The following is a 24093-nucleotide window of genomic DNA, read 5'->3' as shown; positions in this document are numbered from 1 at the left end:
TCAAAATGATGTGCTGATTTTTCTAGAGGTCTATAAAAACAAACTAGTCTCAGAGTGTCCTAGAAACCTTTTTTTTTCTTCTTTGAATGCAATCTATTCATATTCTCCAAGTAGCAAGTTAAAATGTGTGGGATATATTTGCCATTAAACCTTTCTGTGTGAAATGTAAACACTAAATCACCTAATAGAGTCCTATCTCAGCTTCTAAATGGAATTATTTATAACATCTTTGGAATATAATTATACAAGCTACACTTAACCATCTGGGCATTTTGCTTCCTGCAGACAATTTGCAATGGTATGGTAAAATATTTTGTTTGCTTGTTTGTGTGTTTGTTTCTTATTAAACAGATATGATAAAACTGTCTTCGTAGAGTAATCACATTTTGTTCTGACTCTCAGAGTAAGGTAGTCCATATGCAGCAGCTTGACATAAAGATAAACAAATAATAATTATTAATATAAATAAAACACTCCTGCATATATAATGAAAGCCTGATTTGACAATGGCCAAGAATTTCAAAGGACAAAACACACTCCAAGTAGTGTTCATCTGCAGAGTAACATATCGAATAAAGATCCTTTAAGGAAAGAATTATATACTTACTGAGCAGACCAGATAATTAAATAATTACACATTTTGATTGAAAAATGTATGTAGTTCATTAAAACAGAGACTCTAACTTCACTTCTCTTCTCTAGCTAAGCTTCTATTCAGATGCCAAGTTTGTACTTTAATTAGAACAAAAGACCGACATTAACTTCAATGCAACATAATAATTCATAATAATGATCGTATATTAATCTCTTGAGATTGCTGGAATCTAGCACATGACATATGGCATAGTACAGGCACCTGTGCAGTCCTCTGGGGACTGAGGTGGTGCATATTAATTAGCCCCTGGGAAATAAAATCTGTTTCCTTCTGAGAAAAGCTACCTCCGTGCTTATTGGTTTACAACATCAAAGGAAGTAGACAGAACACTGTTAGGCTCTGTCTATCCTCATTAAAGCTCTGTCTAGATGTAGGCACTGAATCAGCTGCTCCTGAGTTAATTCTTGACAGAATCCTGCTTAAGAAATTAGAGTAGCCATGCATTTCTTTGGCTTCCACGATTGGATTTTGGCTGAAAACATCAAAATTACCACTCTGGTTACAGAAAATTACTTAAGTATATAGTCCAAACATAAAATAACGAGAAACGTTTTAAAATTTGAAGCACCTCCTTTTTCGCTACTGAGAGTGCCTCGATGTAATCCTTTGCTTTGTAAATTTAGATGCAATCTGAATATGAGATTATAAATGTCTTTAAGAAATATGTCATCTCATAATAAGCAAAGTATCAAGATTCTTGGCAGTCCTAGGTATGCTAAAGGCACTTCAGTGTATATCTTCCAAGGATAATTGAAAGGTATTATGGAAATAAAACTGGCTGATTAACAGATAAATATATATTGAGATGAATAGATCCTAAAATTACTTTCTCAGGGGGAAAAAAAAAAGTCTAATCCCATTGCTAGAGTATATCTAGAAAGAAAAAACAGAAAATTGAGTGGATATGGTGATAACCAGAAAAGGCTACATTTAAAATTTCTTTTGCAACTGTCCTTTCAAATTCTTGTCACTTGTAATTCTGAACTGCATAAAACAAACTCACTTAACTGAAAAGTGTTTTGTAATTGATGGGGTGCTCAGAACTCCATGAAGTTTTTAAAAATCTTTCAGAGTAGCAGATTCTGAGGTTTGTAAACTTACGCAAGACATACAGATTCACTAGCAGCTAAGCAGAGTATTTCTTTTCTCAAATATCACATTGTTTGTTTAGTTCTCCCTTGGGTTACATCCATGATCTTGTGATGGTACAGTCACGTTGCTGATATGTTTATTGGAATGTGTGGGTCCATTTTCCTTCCGCTCAACACATGGATTGACAGTTTAAAATTATTCTTTTCTGCTAGTGGAGTGTGTGGCAAAGGCACATTTAAATAGCCTATTAAGCCAGTGAGATGACAATGTGCTACCCTCAGAGAAAGCTTAGTTTTTGGAGTAATTAATTACACATTCCACAGAATGTCTCTTGAGAACACTGTTGGCTAGGTCTACCAATTTACTGTGCAAATAGTTATAGTTTTCATTTGAGGCAAAGTTGTGGATTGATTATTAGGCAGATGGTAACAAATCATTATTTTCTTTTTGTGCACCTATTTTTTTCAATAGGGGAAACTTATTGTATGCCATATATATATATATATATATATATATATTTAAAGTCAATTAGTTATATATATATATTTAAAGTCAATTAGTTTTTATACCATCTTTAAGGATGATATAAAACTGTGGTTGTAAATCCCAGCACCTGCTCTTTTTTTATTCTTCAGTGAAATTATACAGGCATTTTGAGGAGGAAATTGTGAAATATGTGGCTTCTCATCATTTTTACTATGTTACATCTAGTTGCCATGATATTTTATAAGTGTACACTTATTTTTAAAGCTTTTATAGATACCTTCTAATTTATCTACACAAGTCCATCATTGCTGGGGTGGGCAAACATCATAAGGAAGGGTGTATTTGTTTCTTCAAACTCTTTAATTAAACCAGTAAAGTGACAGGCTACATAGTCTGATCAGTTGTACAGAAATACATTAAAAGTTGCAGCTATACAACTTTCTATAAACCAAAAGATTCTTGTGATGTTTTCTGTAGAACTCAGTGTGAAGAACACAGGACTGCATACCAGAAGGCCCAGTAGAGAGACACCTCAGCCATTTTTATTAGATGTAGAATTTTGGACAAGTCGCTCAATCAAATTGCTTCATTTTTAAAACTGATTATTGTAGGGGTTCAATTAGAAGAAACAAATGTATGGAAAAGTCTATAATAGTGCCTGGCATGTAGGAAGCACAGATATTAGCTGTGTCTGCATCCTTTTTTGAGAGATACAATGGTTTCTCTGTTTTTAATGGTGCCTTTACTAGCAAAGCTTTAGGTCCCTCTTGTTATTGTGACTCTGTATTTTATGTAGAGATATTACCAAGTAATGTTTTCTTAAGACCCAGGGTTAGTGTAGATTAGAAATTCTTAAACTTCAGTGTATATATGTATTATCTGGGCAATCTTGCTAAAGAATATTCCTAAGCCTCACTTCCCCAAATCCACATTTTGAGAAACACTTATTTAGACTGCTGATTTAATAAAGAGCTGAAATGTCCTCTTATAAAGGGCTTTTACTCAGTGCCCTCCTTCCTGACTTATGGTGTCATGGAGAGACTCTCCCCACTTCCCCCATTACCCAGTCTTAGTGTCCTTTTCCTGGGTTCCCTGGGACAGTTTTGTTCATCATGTATAGTCAGAGAATGGCTAGTTCTTAATTAAAAGCAGTGATTGCAGCCCACATAGCATCTGGTAGAATGGCTAGTTACACAGAACGCACTGGAAAAGATCTTTTATAACCCTAGCACCTCAGGGAATGAGCTGGATATACCGCATGAGAAAGCAGAGAAGCTTAAATTCCAGTGCTTTCTAGTTTAGTGTTTTTGCTCCTAACTAAACATGTGACTATATCCACATTGCTAAATCACTCTGGCTTCACTTATCTGATGGGAGTGATGATGCTTTCCCTGGGTGAAGGGAACTTCCTAGGGCTTAGACCACAATGTCTCTCAGGCTCTTTTGCCTCGAGAACCTCTGCTTTTCCACAAAGGGCAGTAGCTCATGTGAACCCTTCCTGAATCTAAATTTAAGTGGTGACCATCTGCCACATTTTCTTGGGAGAATAACCTTTTGTGACTCATTATGCCCTGGTGCAAATCTATGTACAAAGGATTGTGAGAGGTACCAGGCACCCAGATATCTCAGCAACAATTTAAACCTATTATCAATTCACCAAAACACTTGTTATTAACTTGCATAGGATTTTATTTACTTGGATTTGTTAGGGAAAGAAATAAAAATGATATAATAAATTTAGCAATGATGTCTAGGTCAGAGGTTTGTTGCAATCAAAGATCTAAAGCAGCATCTATAGAATTAGTGGACATCTGTTTTAATTATAATACCTTCTTCACGTCATCTCTTAAATAGACTGATAAAAACACATTAATACATAGTTACGTTTAGGTTTTTTTTTCAAATAGCAAATACCACATAATTTAGAAGGGCGATACTAATATTGAGATTTTTATCTATGCAATGTGGTTTACTTAGGTACACAATCAATCTTTAAACCAAAATGTACAAACATATACTTTGTGCTCTCAACAGTCTTACAGACTAAGGGGGTGAGTTTAAGATTGAGTTTTAAAATGATAAACTATGGGGGCGCCTGGGTGGCTCAGTCGGTTGAGAGTCAGACTTCGGCCAGGTCATGATCTCGCGGTCTGTGAGTTGAGCCCCGCGTCGGGCTCTGTGCTGCCAGCTCAGAGCCTGGAGTCTGTTTAGGATTCTGTGTCTCCCTCTCTCTCTGCCCCTCCCTCACTGATGCCATGTCTCTCTAACTCAAAAAATGAATAAACATTGAGAAATTAAATGATAAATTACAAAAGTAATAATTATTTGTTTTTGTTTGTTTTAAACTCAGCGCCAACTCCAAAATGTTGTTTTAAAGTAACTTCAACTCCAAATGAAGAAATGGAATGAATACACCGAAGTTTGGTTAAATGTTGGAGACCCTTTGGTATCAACACTCTCTTTTTTGGCCCCAAACATGTCTGTCTGTGTCTTCTCACCTCTGTTCTGCTGCTAATTTCTGTGGAGCAAGAGAGGGAGCTGATGCTGAGGCTCACGGGTGACTGCTCCTTGGAACCTTTCCCTGTAGATACTCTTCAACATGAGAAATATTTTCAAGCAAGTACATTGGTTTAAAAAAAAAAAAAAACATTGTAAGGTAGTTTCATTTGTCATTTAAAAATATGCTCACACAGGCAATTCATATGAAAATGGATTTCTGCTTGAATTATCTAGCTAATTACATCAATTCTCCTCTTTGCCTTGAGCTTATACACATTACTTATGATAGCAACAGCTGACCCCTATAAATCAATTAATCAATACTGATTATTAATTCTTTCCCCTCAACTGTCGTTTTCTTTGAAATGAATAGTAGGTTTATGCTTATCCATAAACATCGGAGACTTAGACATACAAGCATTGTCTGGAATGTATCTAAATGTCTGTCATTTAGACATACAAGCATTGTCTGGAATCTTGTTCTGTCTTGTATCTAAATGGGAAGTGTGTTTGAGTGCAGTGTTAGGTACAGACAGTTCACATAAAATATGCTGAGGATATGCTTCCTAGGAGGTATCGCTTTATTCAATACCAGAAGAACATTTCTAAAGAGAAGCTCACAGTTTAAACTGTCGTCCAATAGAAAGAATTGTAGGCTATTGGGGAATAGTGGATGCTAGGGCCATTCCATGACAGTGTCAACATGAAAAACTTCATTTTCCACATGAGAGAAGAATCGAAGTGTGGGAAAGACACACTCTTGTAGTAACACTGTATTTTCTGCATAAAATTGGAAGCATGAATATTTTCTACTTTTGCATCTTAGTCACAATGAAGGATAAAGAAGGAAAAATATCAAAAGTTTCTTCACAGAATTAAGAAGTTTTTCATTGATCAAACAACTCTTTCATTGTGAGTCCTTTGTGTCAGTGGCAGAAACAGCAGTTTGGTGCTTTTTAAGATAGTTTGGGTTTTCAAAGAAAATTTTCCTACTTTCCTGTGGAAATTACATGGTATTCTGTTAAAACTGCCTTCCAGGAAGGAGTTTCAGAAGAGATACAGGTAGGAAGAACAATGCAAAATGCTTTCATTTCAGAGTAGCTGGGTTTCAGTGCTTCCTACAGAACGAACAGAAGAAGAAATAAGAAATATTTTCTCCCTCATAAGACATATATCACTCCTGTAATTTTTACAAAATCAACTGAGGCAAATTAGGGGTTTCAAAGCTAGTCACCTTATAAGTTGTTAGGAAAAAATTTGCATTTAAATTGCTCTGTGCAGCTACTTTGAGATTTTCCCCTGGAATGTTTATGGCTCTTTTTTTCATTAATACTTAAAAAAATACAATTTCATAACCAGTGTATTACTACATCTAGTTGTATTATGAACAGGCACTTCATTTCATAAAATAGAAACATTCAAAGTGGTTTTGGTCGACCAATCATTCAGTCAGAATACTTGAATTCTTCATAGTGAATACTTACTAGTGAAGTTAATCTGAAACCATATCAACTTTCCATTTCTATTACAGAAACTAGGTCATTAATAGCTGTAACATAGGGAATAACTTCTGTTCCTACACGGTTTATCCCTAAAATTGAAGATTGTCCAGAACTTCTTGGAACTTTGCCCCCCAAATATTTCATATATATAAAAATACAGCAGATTTCTTTTTAATAGATAAACCTTAGGTATTATTTCAATAACTTGCTTTTACATATTCAGAGATGTAGATATAAGAAAATATTAAATGTGCAAAATGCTCTTTTATATGTACATTTAAAAATACAACGTAATAATAGCTTTGGAATTATAAAAAAGTCATTGGGGGGAAAGTCTTCAATGTCAGAAAATCTGGTTAAGTTAGAGCTTTTGCTTGAGGAATTGTAAACAAACTTCTTAAAATGCTGCGAGTTTTCTCAGTTCTTTCCAACCAAGACACTGTCGAACACATCAAGTCCTGCTTTAAAGTAAACCTGAGCTGAATTAATGCTGTTCAACACCTCTGACAGGGCTTCCTGAATGGTCTCATTTGATGCAAGTAACTTGCAGTGCTCCCAAGCCTCCAGGAGTATTGAAAACTGGCTTGTCTTCCCATCAAGGTGGTACAGGATATTTCTAAAAACAAATACAAAATGTGTAAATGCTTCGTGCACAATGCTATTTTCATATCAAACATCATAATAAAAATTTCCAAGAAACAGTGACATTTGCTGTAAATGAAGAAATTATAAAAATACAATATTGTCTCCAACTGCTAATGAATTAATGGATATAGACGTTGATCAAATTTTCCATAGTGATGAGGGATAATTAGACATTATATAGCTCCCTCATGGCAATATACAGTACTATCTATGAAACAAAATAAAGTAGTTTTGCTAAAAAAAAAGAATCTGAATCTGATGAAGCTTCTAAATCTAATCGCTAATAAATACAAGAGAGACAGAGAAATATGTTAAATGAGATGACAATGTGTCATTAGCAAATACAAATGGTGGAGAACTCTATAGGACAAATGATCCAGTATATTCAATAAGCAAACTGCAATAAAAAAAAATAGGTGACAGAAAAACCTCTGGACTAAACCTCATTCCTGCGCTATTGACATCTGGGGCTGGATCAGTCTTTATTGTGCAGCTGTCCTGTGCATGGCAGGATGGTTAGCAGTATCCCCGGTCTCTGCCCACTAGATACCAGTACCACTGTCTTTTACTTGCCTCCATCAGTCTGGGCTGCTGTAATGGAATACCATACACTGAGTGGCTTGAATAACAAAGGCTTATTTATCTATCATGATTCTGAGGCTTTAAGTCTGAGATGGAGGTGCCAGCATGGTCGGGTTCTTGGCTAGAGTCCTCTTCCTGTTTACATTCTCATCTGGCCTTCCTTCGTGCATGCACACACATAGACATCCTGTGTCTTCTCTTTTTATAAGGGCATTTGCCCCATCAGGAAGGCCTCCTGCATGAACTAATCTAATGTAATCAGCTCCCAAAGGCCCCACCTACAAACACCATCACACCGGGGTTAAGTGTTTAACCCCTATATTCTGAGAGGATACAAACCTTCAGCCCATGGCAGCTGTGAAAACCGAAAATGTCTCTGGACTGCCAAAATTATCCCTTACAGGGCAAAATTTCCCCTGATTGAGAATATTGCTTTAGACCAAAAGAAACCTGTCAACCAGTCATAAAGTAGACTCTCCCAGGTTTTACCCAAATTGTTTAAAAAATAAGAAGCAGTACATAATTGAATACTAATAGAAGATTTGTTAATATTAAGGAATTGTTAACATTTTAGGTGTAATGATGGCATCGTCAGAATGTTTTCAAAAAGTGTCCTTATTTTTTAGAAATAGATATAGCAATATTTGCAAATGAAAGGTTTTCATGTCTAAGATTTTGCTTAGAAATATTTGAGGGGAAAAAGGAGACTAGAGCCATAGATAGTATAGAGGGGGATAAGCGTAACCATTAGTTAATAATGTTGAAAATGGATAATGGGATGTGTTATACTATTTCCTCTTCTTTTGTGTATATTTGATATTTATAATACTGTCTTCTCATAAGTGTGGGGTATATAATACAATGTGGCCCTGAAATGTATTCAAATTTCTTAGAAAGAAGAATTTGGCCTTGGGCAAATCTCAAGTGGTCCCTTTTATCATTGACAGATATGAAGAGATGCATTTTGGCAGAACACTGTGGATTATTAGATCATTTGACTTACTCCCAGTCCAAAGTAGCTGAAATTCTATAGTCAAATAAGAGAGGAAGATATAAATAATTAAAATACACTTGTCTAATTGTCAGATTAGAAATAGAAGGGGTAGTGATACAAGATGAAGGATTACCATGGAAAAAGGTCAGGAAAAAGTTCATAATAGAGAATATTTGAATTTTATGTTGAATCAACAGTTACAACATGGTAGAAAGCAGAGACAGCACCCTATGCAGGAGGGATGACATACACAAAGGTACACACTTAAAAAACGGCTTGGTACGCCCAGTGGATCAATGCCGGTGTTTCTGTATGACTAGTGTTCAAGGCCAGAGTCGGCAGCTTTAGGAGAAGAGCTGGACAGCAAGGTCTGGCCACCCTAGAGGCCCTTCCATACCAGGCTAAGTAATCACACTTTTGCTTCCAGGTATAAAAACAAAAAAAAGAGCGAAAGGTAGATTTGATTTTCAAATGATCACATTGTAATATAAAGTCTGGAGAAGCACTTAGTCCACACGAAAGGGGACACTGTTGTGAGTTACACACTGATAGTTAATTTTGAGAGACAAAGTGAGGGCCACAGTACAGATTTAATTAGTTTATACTTTCCCTAGCACTAACGTCCATTTATACAGAGTTCTGGATTATTGGTTCCTGTCTCATCAAAATTCCTGTACCTCAGCCTCTCCTGAACTTCTCACATTGCACTCAGTGGTGTATCGAATCTACACGACCCTTCATGCCAGAACCCTGCAGATCATCTCTTTTCCTTGTGTGTCCAAGTCGTCTCTGAAAATATTGACTTCCCTACCTTTTCAGTGTCTCTTCTCTGCCGTGGGACCCTGCACCCTATATTTCAAGGATATGCTATGACATCCTTGCTTTCCACATCAGGGTTGGGAAATATGTTTTTTATCAGGTCTGATTTAGTGTTGTGAACACAGAAGATCTTCAGTCATGGTCATTTAATTTACTTAAATTTTTATCGGCTTAGGGTAGTGATAGGAACTTAGTAGATCCTCAATAATATTGGTATAAATTACATCAATCCAGTTTAATTTGCATTTTAAGTATTAACTATTTAAGAATAAAACTGTCTTAAATTTCTGAATTTGTAGAAAATTTTAAGCTGACAATAACTACATATTGCGTGGCAGTGGGGCAGAAGATCCTTAAACGGAAGAGCCTATTTCAATGAATTTTTCAAAACAGATCATTCAAAGTGAGAACTATCCCTAATAATCCAATCCAAAATCCTTGAATTTTGTGCCTATGAGTAAACTTGGTATTGTATGAATTAAATAGAGCAGTGAAAGAAAGGTACTTCCTAGATTCCAGATATTCTTGAATTCAGGTATAAATTTGTATTAAGAAACATATAGTCCCTGAATATGTGAGGAAAAAAATATCTTCCAAATGGAGTGGCCAGTGGCTCATGTGCAATTCTCTGGCCATAAGCTGTACTCTGAGAAAAATTTGGATCTATTTCCAGAATTAGAACACTCTTTGTAGCAGAGATTTCCCTTCTGCCATTCCCATAGCATTCATAAAATGAAAGAGATTGTCAGAAGAAACCATTCAACCATGCTAACATAATCATGCAAGCAATTATACATGTACATACATACAGAATCCATTCATACATGCTTTGAATTGTAAAAGTGTTGATTATATCAAAATAACTTAAAGTAGTTAGAGTTAGTGAAATACCTAATGACAATTTCCCTAAATATTAGTTTTATTAGTTTTACATCACTCAAGGGAGGTAAATAAAAGAAACCAAGTAATACAGAGGAACCTTGATACAACCATGGAATTTTTCCAAATGGAGATAAAACAGCCTCGGATAGTCACATGTATTCTCCTACATGGCACAACCTATACAAAAATTACTTTTTTCATTTTTACATACTCTTTCTCAGTTGCTTTTTTTTGTTAAACTTTATTTATTTATTTTGAGAGAGAGAGAGAGAGAGAGAGGTCAGGAGAGGGTCAGAGAGAGGGAGAGAAAAAATCCTAAGCAGTCTTTGAGCTCAGAAAGGAGCCCAACATGCGGCTTGAACTCACAAATCCTGAGATCATGACCTGAGTGGAGATCAAGAATCAAATGCTTAACTTACTGGGCAATCCGGGTGCCCGTCAATTGCCATTTTTTAAAAAAGTGTGGGTTTTTAGAGTCAAGATACCTGTCAAACATATTTAAATCCATAGTGAGCCATTGAAACAAATAAACACACATGCACACACACACACACACACACACACACACATATATATGTGATAAAGGAAAATAATTTAAAAATTAAGATCTTTTGAGGATAAAAACAGTTCAAATATATCTTAATTATTCAATCATTTAAAAAGTACTTCTTTAGACATAAATTATACTGCTTTACCAATAAGAATTACTAAATTAGTATAATACAAATATTTAATCATCTATCACAATATTTACAATTTTAAATTCTCTCCTTCCACTTTATCAATTTTCTGTTTAATTATAAATCATTTCATGGCAAATGTGTTTTCAGAATCTAAGAGTGCAATAGATATTTTCAAAAGCTGTACCAAAAACACTTCCATTCCTGGAAGGCATATTGCTAAGCATGCTGACAAACAAAAATATAATCTTTGTTATCCAGAACTGCCTCATAAATGAGTTGAACGAGTGCAATTAATATATTATGGGGAGCATGTTTAATACTTTTGGTTCTGTATAATGACCTTTCCACATTTTCAAAACTCACTGGCACCAAATACATTCCTACATATACATTCTATGGTTATTAAATGTTAAATACTATTAATATTAAATTTAATGATAAGGTATTAATAAAACATGCTCATAAAGGTTACAAGATTAATCCCTCAATGACAATTCATTTAAACATGAGCACAGCCTCTAATATATATATGTACAACTTTAGCCATAACCACTATAAAATATCTAGAAAAGTGATAATGGAGAAGAATAAAAACACATCCTTAAAAGAATGTTTAGGTCTAAAGCACAAGAAATATAATTACTGTTTTTTGTTTTTTAAACTGGAAAGCAATACATATACTTCTTAAAGACCAGTGCAATGGAGTCTACAGTGTGCCAACATTCGTTTTTCCTAAGTAGTAAGCAACACAGTAAAATACGTTTATAATGACTGTAAACAAGCCATGTGAATAGAAATGGACCCTTTCTGGTTTGCAAAATTCCACAAGGAGCTAAACACATTTTCCATATGCTACATGATTCAAGTAGTAAGCTGTGGCAAGCTATTATGTAAGATAAACACTCATATCCGTTTCTACCCAAATTGGATACAAATCAGCATAAAACTACAGATACTGAGATTCTACTTGAAGTTAAGTAAACAGGATTCTTTCATCATAATGTAAAACTTTCATTTTGGGGAGCTATTTATATAACTTAAGTTAGTTGATCTTTATTATAATAGAAATTTTTTCACCTGGATAGATTGTTTTATCTTATAAACAGATTAAGAATAACAAAAATATCTTCTTTAAATTTTCATGAGAAGAATAATTTCTCGTGCTGATTTCCAGAAGTAGTTCATCTTTTTCTATTTTTCTTTTGTGTACTAAATGTGTACCATTTAGCTTCCTGCTTACATAAAATAAATTTCTATATTTGGACCCCTTTTTCAAAAAAGTACCAACATAGTATTTTAGTTTTAATATTTTAATGGAAGACAAAAATCAAAACCCAGCCATGTTTTTACATTTCATCACATACTTTTCCATATCTTTCTTAGTTCTAAGAACTTTCTTACATATTCAATCATTAACTCTAAGTTCCCTAGGATCATCCCTGGGGGACAAAATTACTGTAACATTTTTTAATATGAAAATGATTCTTGCCTTTGGAAATATTTCAAATTAGATCAGTGCTTTTGATGGAAACTTCTAAGTCAAAAGCTCTTTGTATTCCCATTTATGTCACCAGCATTGAACCTCAGTTAAATGGAGTTAAAAGATTTCAACGATACATACTATATCAGAGAACTTAACTATGTCTCGCTTTCTCAATGATGGGTCATATTTTTCAGCTTAGGGAAGACTGGGAATTGGCAAATAGCCAGTCAAAGGCACATTTCTAGCAGGAAAATAGGATAGAAAGAAAGAAAATACACTTGAAGAGTTTTCATGTCAAAAGTCTACCCTTTACGACCACAAGAAATTATATTCCTTAATGAATCACTCTTGCTCTTATACACACCTCCTTTAGGCCAATTCAGAAAATTTCCTTGTAGAGAGAATGGACTGTGCTATTAATTCAATAAATCACCATCTTATTTGCATACACACAACATGTATCTCAGTATGGCATGTAGAGACATCAGACCTAATTAAAATATTATTTAATTGAAATCATTTTCATAGTTATCATGTTTAAAATAACATTAATTCCACCCTCATGCCTATCTTCCCTCATCTGTAACAATTTGGATCTTATAAATGTAATTCATACAGTCATCCTGACCCACACACAACACAAAGAGACTACTAAAAGGAAAGTGTAATACATTATTGATGACACTAATGAAATTACAACACACATCATTCATTTTAATGGGTCTGTTTCAATGACACATCACGGTGACCAGGAAAGAGCAGTGCCAAACTCAGAAACCTAATTAATAACTCCTGCAAGCATCGGTGAAGGAGATGAAGCATCTTTACTCAACTGACAAATCTTTTCCATTCAGCTAAGGCAAAGGAAAACTGAAGAAAATGAAATTTGAAACAAAGGGAGCTAAAGTATTCATGAGTCATTTCCTTGCGTGTGAATTAGCAAATTAATGATGGAAATGATGACTCTCTTTCAAATGTTCCTTCCTATATTCATAAATGGGTGCAGGATGCCACCCATCCTAAATTTGAATTAACATTCATTATACTTCATGTTGAGAAACTCCTAAATGAGATCACAGTAAATAAGAAACCATGTCTTTCAAAATTCATTGGAAGTACATGCTGCCTGCAGAGACAAAAGGCCAGCTCAGTTTTTACAACTGTGGCTAATTCTTTTTAAGGATTATACTAACTGTACTCCATAGTTAACAGTGGATTGTTGTATTTACATCAACATTAGGAAAGATCATTTGACTTGGATACTATGTCCATGAGAATTCACAAAATACATGGCTGCAATACTTATAATACAAATTATCTTTTCAACTAAATCTGAATTTGGTCTATACTTGCAAAAGCAGAATGAGAACTAAGACCATTGCTGATATAGTCAAGCCATAAACTCACTCTGCGGACAATTGAGATTGAAATAACATGTGTGGTAGATGGTTTACAAAAATGCCTGTAATTATTCTCCTCCCTCTATGCAGGCCTCGTCAAATTTGAATGTAGCCCCAATCCATCAGGAAGTGGAGTCTATTTTCCTGCCTATTGATTCTAGTTTGGCTTTAATATTTGCTTGGACCAATAGAATGTGGCATATGTGGTGAGCCTATGCCTCAGAAGATCTTGCATGCTTTCTCTCTCTCTGTCTCTCTCCCTTTCTCTCTCTGGGACCCTGACAAACCACCATGTGAACAATCCTGTTAGCATGCTGGAAAAAAAGAGAACACATGGAGCAGAGAGGACCTGTTCAGCTGAGTGAGGCTTCCTATTCTAGCTTGTCTCCATCCAAGTTGGCCACAGAAGCACTGGCTATATATAAACACAGCCGAGAGGTACACATCCCAGCCCAGATGAGAAGAATCACCCAGGCTCAGTCCAGCCTAGATGGCCATACTGAAGACTTACACACAAAATAAATGGTTGTTTTAAGCTGCTAAATTTTGGGGTGACTTTTAATGGAGCAATAAATGATTGATATGATTTGTAGTGTATTTCTTCCCTGTGGGAAGGAAAAAGTTAATACAGGAATCAGTTCTCTATTCCCTCTTAACAGCATTGACAGAGTACAACCTATGCTGTAGGTTTGACAGTTCTTTAAGTGACTAGCTGAATTTGGTAGACACTTGAAAAATCATGCCAAACAATCCTCGTGACATGTGCGTTACAAAGTTAGGATATCTGTGTTCATTCATTTGAAGTTTTAAAATCTGTTAGGAGTATCAGGTGAGATTTTTTTTTTTCTATTAAACCAAAAAATAAGTTAATCGTTATAGCATACTGGGTTTTGTTTTGTTTTGTTTTAATGTGGATCATCTGTTTGCACTACAATTACATATAAAAGAGAGCAGAGAACAGAAACACTTAACTACTGTATTCTATGTTTCAGGACTTCTCAGTCCATCCAACTATATTATTTCTCAGGGGAAGTTCCCTGAGAAGAGGCTATCTTTTAAGATAATCAAGGAAAATGCCCTTGAGTGGAGCAGTGTTTGATGGTTTATCAGTGAAGAAAAATTCTATTTCTGCACTCAAAAATTTCCCATTAAATCAAAAGTGGGCCCAGAAATCAGACAAAGATTAACACAGTCCTTAGCACGTTTCAGAATTTGGAGGAGATGGTGATACAGTTGACCACTTTTCCCCACACTCATGTAATTATTTTCTTGGTTTTATTTCACCATTGTTTTTTTCTCTCCATCTTACCTTCACCTGGATGTATGACTTAGACCTCAATGTTTAGATGACTTTTCTTTCTTAACTTACTTGGAACTCATTTTCTCTTAGTATTTGAGTTTCTATCATTAGCCAGTGTGATCTGTTACCTTCCAAAGACAATTTCATTTGATTACCCCAAAGGCACTTGACAATTAACATAACAATACATTTCCTTTAATCTATGCTCCAAATATTTGCATTTTCCCTTCCCCCATTATTCTTTCCTTACCCTCATTACTTTTAGTAAACAGCAAGGCTGAGGCTACAAAACCAAACAAAATAACTAATTCAGGTTTTTCTTCATTTGTTTTTTTAATCCAGTAATGAAAAGGATGTGAACTATTTGTTTTGAAAAGTTCATTCTAAAGGCAAAAGTTTATAATTTAGGTTGTGTCTATTTAAACAAAGTGAGTAATTGAGCCAATATTGATCTTTTGGCTTATTCTACTCAACAGCCCTTATTAAACATCTAATATGAGTAAGTTGCTGTGTTAGGTGCTCAGGGATAGAAAAGAGTTCATAGTCCACGTCAAAAGCTAAGCACATAATGAATAAATTATTATTTTTTAATATATTGTCTATATAATGCATTTAGAATATTATATGGTATGAGATTATTTCATTTCATATTTTACAAAACTTTTCACTTTATTTTATACATATGTATATGTATATTAGACTGTGAGAAAAACATTGCTTTGTTATAAATGTCTTTGTGTATCTTGTTTCTCTATGTCATATGGGCACATAGTACAAATTCTGTAAATATTCTGTGCAGTGTTCACCATACATCTTATGGTTTGCGGGAAAATCTCCAGAAGTAGATCCTAATAGTATCAGTTTAATTTGATACATCTGATTCTAATCGTCATAATATTGATTTAGATAACACAGTCCTAATCAAGTCAGCATAAGGTAATTCCTTAATCAAATGGATTATTTCAACAGTGGGCATACGTTGGCAGTTATATTTGAAAGGAGACTTTCTGCAGGATTCTAAGAGCCGTAGTTTCTGGCTTTTTGAGAGAACCACTGAAAGTTAATCCCTTTTCTGCTTTTGAATAGGACGGGTTATGGATATGAAATCTGCAAATGGTACATCCCTTTTTTCCAACAGGAGGAAAATCAGCTTTAATATGATACCATGGAAGTAGAACTGGAAGACAGAAATGTATTCCCTGGTCATATGACGGAGATGATGAATCAACCAACCTAAAATTTGCTTTTCCTCTTGACTTTCAATTATGTGAGTCAAGATACTTTACTACTTTGTGTAGGGTTTTATGCTACTTTCCATCAAATGTATGCAGATATACAATACTTATTAATTATATAGTTATTAAAAACACATTTTCCTTAATATTTATATCTTTTTACCTGAAAATTTAGATAGTTTATTTAGTTGAAGTCTGAAAATAATCACCTTGAGGTTAAAAATGCATGGTTTTCCTTGAATAACAAGTATTTTATTTGAGATGATTTGAACACTTAGAAATTAACAGAACATTAAAGTGTTTAACTTTAGCTAGAAGGAAAGCTAAGTACAGAGCGAGGACCAATTGAAGCTATGAACATTGATCACAAAGGTTGGAGGTACTTAATGAAGGAATGAATGTTTTAATGTAAAATTTCTCTCAAAAACTAGAAGGATTACCTTTCATATTTTATGGAATTGTTACACATATTAACTTACTAAAAATGTGACAAAAATAATGTTTTAAAGGAACTCTGCTGTTGTTCCTTAGCAGAGTAAATTTGTTCACAATTTACTGGAGTATTACTATATGTAACTATTTTTGCTAGTATAAGGAAATAAAATGCTGTGGTTTGTATTTGTAAACAAATCAGTCCATATACAATCTACTATGCAAACTTAAAGAAAACTAAAATCACCTAATTTTGCAGTCCTAAAATGTAAGTACTGCATAGGCAATTTTATTATGTTGAAGTTGACTGTAAAAAATAAATACAGATTGTGAATAAATAGTAGAAATATCTATTTGCTTAGGGAACTCAAAAAGAAGATGCACTCATTTTCACTCTTAGTCATGGTTGCCTCATTTATTTATTGGAATTGGAGAGATCATCCAATTGGCTGACTTAGGTCACATGGCTGTCCCCTAGCTCAGGAACAAAATATCTGGATCCATTCATCTTCTGTTGGGGGGAGACTAGCTTTGCTTCTTACCAACCTCATAGGGAATTCCTCTCATATAGGAAGGAAGTTCTGATATTAGGCAGTAATAAGTTTTATTTTTTTTTTACATTTTTATTTTTTTTAGAGAGAGAGAGAGAGAGAGCATGCACACACATGAGCAGATAGATGAGGGGCAGAGGAAGAGAAAGAGAGAATCTTAAGCATGCTCCATGTCCAACACAGAACCCTACGTGGGGCTCAATCTCATGATAGTGAGATAATGACCTGTGCCAAAATCAAGAGTTGGACATTCAACTGACTGAGCCACCCAGATGTCCTGCAGCAGTAATAAGTTTTAAAACATCAACCCAACAAATATCTATTACACTAGTGATGGAAAGGGAAAGTATATTCCAATAGAATTCTCTTGGAATTATCCTCTAGATTGCTGCTCTACTGCACAGCATTTGCCCCTTTATATTAAAAGTTAACAAGTGCTCTATAATATTCCAGCTGCAGTTATCAAAGTGAATGTGTATAAGAATAACCTGAGACAATTTTAAAAGTGATGAAGAAACTCAGCTGCAATGGGTCTGAAGATACCTTAGAGGAGTCTGCATTTTTCCTATTCCCTTACTTAAGTCTTTTCGGTGATACCCATACATTCTTAAAAATTCCTTCCAGTGAGTTTACATTTACTAAGAGGTCTTGTTTTATTTCCAAACAGGTTTCTTCCAATGAATGCATTGGAAAGGAAAGGCTCACAAGTATTAACTGATAAAATGAAAATGTTGGATTATATGTGGACAGATAACTAAAAAAATTAATGAGGGAACGGGAAGAATATAGTGACAATGGAGGAAAAAAATAATCTGTACTCAGATTGTTTTACAAGTGCCCAGTTCCTGCTCAAAGATGAGGAGACAAACTGGAAATCTTAGATGATGCATCCTTAGTGTGGCTTCAATGAGAAAGTAAATTTAGAATTTCAACTCTTAGAACAATACTGAAAAAAAAAAGTGCTTTGTCCTATATCAAAAGATTGTGATAAACATTTCAGTTAAAATAAATTGCTTTTCAATCATTTGATCATTGACTGGTTCCGCTTTATGTCAGATGAAAGGATATATACCTTTTAGGCAGTATGTAATCAAACCTTTAATCTTAAAAAGTAGGAAAGCAGGGGTGCCTGGGTGGCTCAACTGGATAAGCGTCTGACTTTGGCTCAGGTCATGACCTCATGGTTCATGGGTTCGAGCCCTGTGTTGGGCTCTGTGCTGATAGCTCAGAGCCTGGATCCTGCTTCAGATTCTGTGCCTCCCTCTTTCTCTGCCCCTCTCCCACTTGCACTCTCTTTCTCAAAAATAAATAAACATTAAAAAAATTTTTTTAAGTAGGAAGGCAAATAGGTATCATTTTGAGTTCCAATTCTCATAGATAGACAGGTGGTCATGACTTGAAGTGCTTGGTTGACAATGGATTGGTGGCTGTCTTGGGGCCCCAAATAAAAGAGATCTGTTATTACTTAGACTCTTATTTGTAGACCTTCCCTCATTTAAGAATATTTAGTCTATTCTCCTGGTAATAACACATAGGTGTCTTGAAGCAATCAATGGATGTATAAACCAAGCTATCACAATGAAGGGAGAAAGTCATAATTATTTGGTTTTGCTATTTAATGTAGAGTCAACTCCAGTACTCCCTTCTAAATAGTATAATCTAAATTCCCTATTTTTCTTATTTATGAATTTTAATTAACTGAATAATTTCTAAATTTCTCCTTTACTAGGGGCTCTAGACTGTGAGCCTCTATTTGTTTAAGCAATAGTCCAATTTGTTATTAATCAATTAAATTATATGTAAAGAAAACAATTAGAATTTATGCTTTTTCTTAAATAACTATTTCACAGATATTAACTCTTTTTTCACTACCTGAAATAACTAGTTTTTGAAATAATTGAATTTATTCGGTGAGTTCAGTTACATTAATCTATATCCACCTTCTTTCTTAAATCCTAATACTTAATATATGTAAAAATGTATAAATGCAATTCTTAACTGAACTCATTGGAACTGTGGCTGAAAATAGGAAAAAAAGTAATTGGTTCTTTGCAGTGGACACTGTATATGAATCATGTTGAAACTTTTTCCATACTTAATAAATGTTCTGATAGACACATTAATCCAGTATGCTGAAAACATCATGAAGTGAATTCTGAGCCATACAAAGGCAAAGATCATTAGTAGTAGAATGTGTGTAAAGTATGTAAATGAGGGTACCTGTATGTCTCAGTTGGTTAAACAACAGACTCTTGATTTCAACTCAGGTTATATCACAGTTCCTGAGATTGAGTTCCCTGCGTTGGGCTCTGCGCTGAGTGTGGAGTCTGCTTGTGATTCTCTCATTCTTTCTCTCTCTCTCTCTGCCCCTCCCCTTTCATGCATGTGCATGCATTCTCCCTGTCTCCCAAAATAAATTAAAAAAATTTTTTTAAGTATGGAAATGTTGGGCAATCTGTAAGAGGATTGTTCAATTTTATATATTACACAATATGATTAAGTCATACATGATGATTAGGTTATAGAATTTTAGTATTTTTAGCACTTAAAAAAAAACAGATCCAAGAAGATCTACATTTCAATAGAAACAGGGGCAAGAACATGGTAACAATCATACTAATTTCATAATACCTAAGAAAATCTAGGAAGAATTTTAAATTAGAAGATGACAGAGATCAAAGAAAAGAAAATACCTTGAGAGCTCATTCATGGAGTATTTATGAAGTACCAAGGACTATGTGGGATATGGAAGAATTAGAAAAGTGGCCTCAATTTTGAAAGGATTTTTGAGTTTTAAAGTAGTAAAGAGTGAACAGTTTCAGAGCTCTTGTCTTCTGCATATATGGCTAACATTGAAAACAAATAAACTCTGAAGTTCAAGAATTCTACCAGTTTTTCTTGCTCAAAAGACCTTAAAATGAAAAATAAATTTCTTTTTATATGTATTTATTTTGAGAGGGAGAGAGTGTATGCACGAGAGAGAGAGAGAGAGAGAGAGAATCCAAAGCAGGATCTGTGCTGTTGGCACAGAGCTGGATGCGGGGCTTGGTATTATGAACCTTGAGATCAGGATCTGAGCCGAAATTCAGAGTTGGATGCTTAACTGACCGAGCCACCCAAGTGCCCCTGGAAAATAAATTTCTAATAATTCTGTATATTTTGTCTTTCTTTCCTCATAAAGAGACAATTTAGAGATGTTGGAGATCATTTATCTAAACTGTAAAGATACTGAAGAGTGATAGACTGATAAAAATTTGAATGGACATCATAGCCTATTATGTAACTTAATGTTATTTTATTTTCCATCATTAATTACATTTGATAAAATTCTTCACCTTATATAATTAGAATTATATGTCAGTATTTTCCAAGGAATATATTTTTATGACGAACTAGCAATAACTACTACAATGGCTACTAGCTTGAAGTTAAACTATACTATAGATATACTTTTTTCTCCATTATTTTAGAAAAACTTACAAAAATCCAATGGAATATAAATGTAAATATATGCATATAATTTCTGCTAATTTGAGAAATAATTGGAAGAGGATATAAATTTCAAACAAGTACATATCTAATTTTATTTAGATTTTAATTTTTAACTGAAATTTCAGATATTTTATCCTTTAAAAATCCTTCAAAAATTGACTATGAAATTCAAATTACTTATTGCAAAGTAAAAAGAAAATTATTTATCAGAACAAAACATGCTGGGAGCTTGCAGTCAGTAATTAGCTTCAACACTAACTCTTCCGTATCTATTAAAAATGATGAAGGGGGTACCTAGGTGGCTCAGTTGGTTAAGTGTCCGACTTTGGCTCAGGTCACAATCTCGTGGTTTGTGAGTTAGATCCCCCCGTCGGGTTCTGTGCGACAGCTCAGAGCCTGGAGCCTGCTTCAGATTCTGTGTCTCCCTCTCTTTCTGTCCCTCCCCTGCTCATGCTCTGTCTCTCTCTGTCTTAAATAAATAAATTAATAAATACATAAATAATGAAGATTATTTAACAGCTGAACCCAAAGACAGGTAAACCCATGAAAAAAGCAAAAAAAAAAAAATATTTTAATCCTTAAAGTAAATCAAATAATTTTGATATAGATATACTCATCATTGAATATTTTTAATCATATATAGTCTTAATCTTGTAAAATTTTGATATTACATTTTTAAAAAGCGATTTCATACAACCAGCTCAACTTTGATTTTCCTTTTCAACGAGATTTGAAAATTGTTATTCCCTCTCCAAATGTAGATGAGGTTCAATGATAACAATTGTTATTGCTACCATTGAACAGCTTTGAATAAATGAAGACTTTGAAGATAAACCATACCAGTTTTGCCCTCCTGTCGTTTTATTACCACATAAAGTATCAATTCACAAAAAGATCTTATACCTGATAGTGTTTTGGATTCATTTCTTTTTCATTATTGCTATTTACATATTTATCACTTGTCCATACATTTTTAGGTATGTGTATACATACACATATGTGTGTATATATAAATATATGCATATATAAAGTTAAATATGTATATGGATTTTTATATATATTTATAAATATATGTATATATACACATATACATATAAATATGCATACAGAGAAAGAGAGAAAGAGAGAGATGGGTATGTAATCTGTCCAACACTGGACTAAGAAGAAAAAAGTCTAAATTTTATGTCTCCTCCTAAATCATATAATTGAGTAGTAATCTTCTTGTTATACTGTAAAATACTAAATTTATTAGTACCACAAATCAGTAAGAACAAAAGATAATGCAACTAAACAAATGTATTATGTTCTGATAGATAAAGAGCTGATTACACTGTTTGATGTACACCAAAGTAATTATGTGAAAATAGAGAACTATACATCATTTATAGGCTGTAGAACATTTCCATAGGAGCCTGTCTTGCTACCTATTCTCAAATCACTACACTCTTCTTTCCATTTCCCCAAATCTTAACTTACATTATACTTGCTTCATCAAAATACAACTTTCTTTATAGCAATTCTAATTATACTACTTATCATCATCCTATTTGGTTGTGTGGTGTGAGGTTCACCTGGATACCTAAGTTTACATTCTCAGTGCTGTAAAGGACCCACTTTGATCTTTGCCTTAGTGAGAGAGAAAGGATAATTGAAAAAGAGTAAGGTTTGAAAAGAAACTATGAATCACATCTAAAAAGTAATTACAACAATGAGGAGAAATGGAAAACTCTGAAAGAAATACTAAATGGTCAATATCGAAATCATGTCCATCTGAGTCTAAAACCCATGCTCATTCCCACAACACTAAGCTTCTTGACCCATTACCACTACTTCCTAGTGCCAGGATCTCTACCTCATTAAATGCATTTAACTTCCCTGAAACTCCTCTTCCTCAATGGGAAAATAGGATATATTACTTATAATCTTGAATTTTTATAATAATTAAATGTGCTAAAACATGTAAAGCGCTTAACTAGTGCCTGATATACCCATAAATCCTTTATAAATGGTACACTGTTGCTTGACATTTCTGGATTTTTCTTCCTTGGGCATATCTCCCCCCAACTCCCCTTAATGTCATCTGACTTTGTCCTTGGTATCACAGAGCTGTGGGATCACCAGATGACTTCTCCTGCACAGGAAAGAGTTCAGAGTTCATCCATATGGAACTTTCAAGGAACAAGAGAAAAGCTACTGTAAGGGCCTTGGAAATTATATATATAATCTCCAAGATATATATCATCCCATGCAAGAGTCTTTACCAATTATACCATCTGCCTTTTTATATTTGACCATACCTTTAACTATCAAAAATGATACCCATTCACTTTTGTTATACCACTCTACTTCCTTAGTGCTGAATTTTTTTTCTTTCAGTAAATATATTTGAAAGAGGAAAGATTACTTTAAAACTTGTATGCAGGTCAGAATAATCAGACAGCCAAATAGGGATGACACACACACACGCAAACACATATACATGTGTGTAAACATGTGTTGCTTAACTTTATTTTCAACTATTATGGAAAATGTACGTTGGTCCATTGGTAAACTAATAAAAACACAGATTCTTTTGTATTTGTAATTTTTAAAGGATGATAGTAAATTAATGAATAAAAGTTTTATATTTTCTGACTTGGAGTATGGGAAGAGATACAGCTACTGACATCAGAGGTCTTAATGAAGGGATAGGTTTCTTATGGTCTGGATGAACTAGAATATGAATTTGATGAATTTCAGAGAGGGGCCCAACTACTCATGTTTTCCCCATAACCCAAGGCAAACTTTGTTGATTTCGTCCTGGTGTAACTATGGCATGTGGCTAATGGTTTTATCATAGCATTGATCACACTCCCTTGTTACTCATTGATGGATACTTACCTGTCCTTAGGCAGAATTTGAGAATAGAGTTTCCTGTTGTCAACAACAGGTAGACAAAGAGATATGGGATAAATTTGATTACATAAATCAATAACAGTAATAATAGCAATTGCTAATATTTGTTGAGCATTTACAAGATTATAGGGGATCAGAATATACCACCCCGAAACATGCCACTTTGGAATAAGAATTATTTTGAGCTGAAAATAATTGAGAAACCATAGACAGAAAAGCTCTCTATCCTCTCTCAACTTTTAATTACTGGAGATGAATCTAGACTCTTACCAGCCCAGAGACAGTACTAAGAGGAATGTGCATAACAAACCTTGGTAAAACAACCCTTGTCATCTCTGGTCCCCTCTCCTTATTTACCTTCCTATATAGCTTGCTGTCCTTGGAAGCCTAAAACCCTTTTATCTGGGGGTCTTTCCACTTCTCTACAAATATATTAATCTTTGTGAAGATTCTATATAAGCTCAAG

General features: G+C 34.2%; 1 protein-coding gene across 9 annotated transcripts in view; it reads right to left on the bottom strand.

Moving 5' to 3' along the window:
• Nucleotides 1-5290: 5290 nt before the first annotated feature.
• Nucleotides 5291-24093, bottom strand: part of NAALADL2 (N-acetylated alpha-linked acidic dipeptidase like 2) — a 1364408-nt gene continuing 1345605 nt past the window's right edge. For all 9 annotated transcript variants that reach the window (XM_058730531.1, XM_058730530.1, XM_058730533.1 and 6 more), the window contains one exon: nt 5291-6850. In XM_058730531.1, coding sequence (XP_058586514.1) covers nt 6652-6850 — 199 coding nt within the window. In that variant the 3' untranslated portion in view covers nt 5291-6651. The remainder of the gene's footprint in view (nt 6851-24093) is intronic.

This window comes from Neofelis nebulosa, chromosome 5, assembly GCF_028018385.1.
Source record: "Neofelis nebulosa isolate mNeoNeb1 chromosome 5, mNeoNeb1.pri, whole genome shotgun sequence".
NCBI lineage: Eukaryota > Metazoa > Chordata > Mammalia > Carnivora > Felidae > Neofelis > Neofelis nebulosa.
This window is presented reverse-complemented; position numbering and strand designations above follow the sequence as displayed.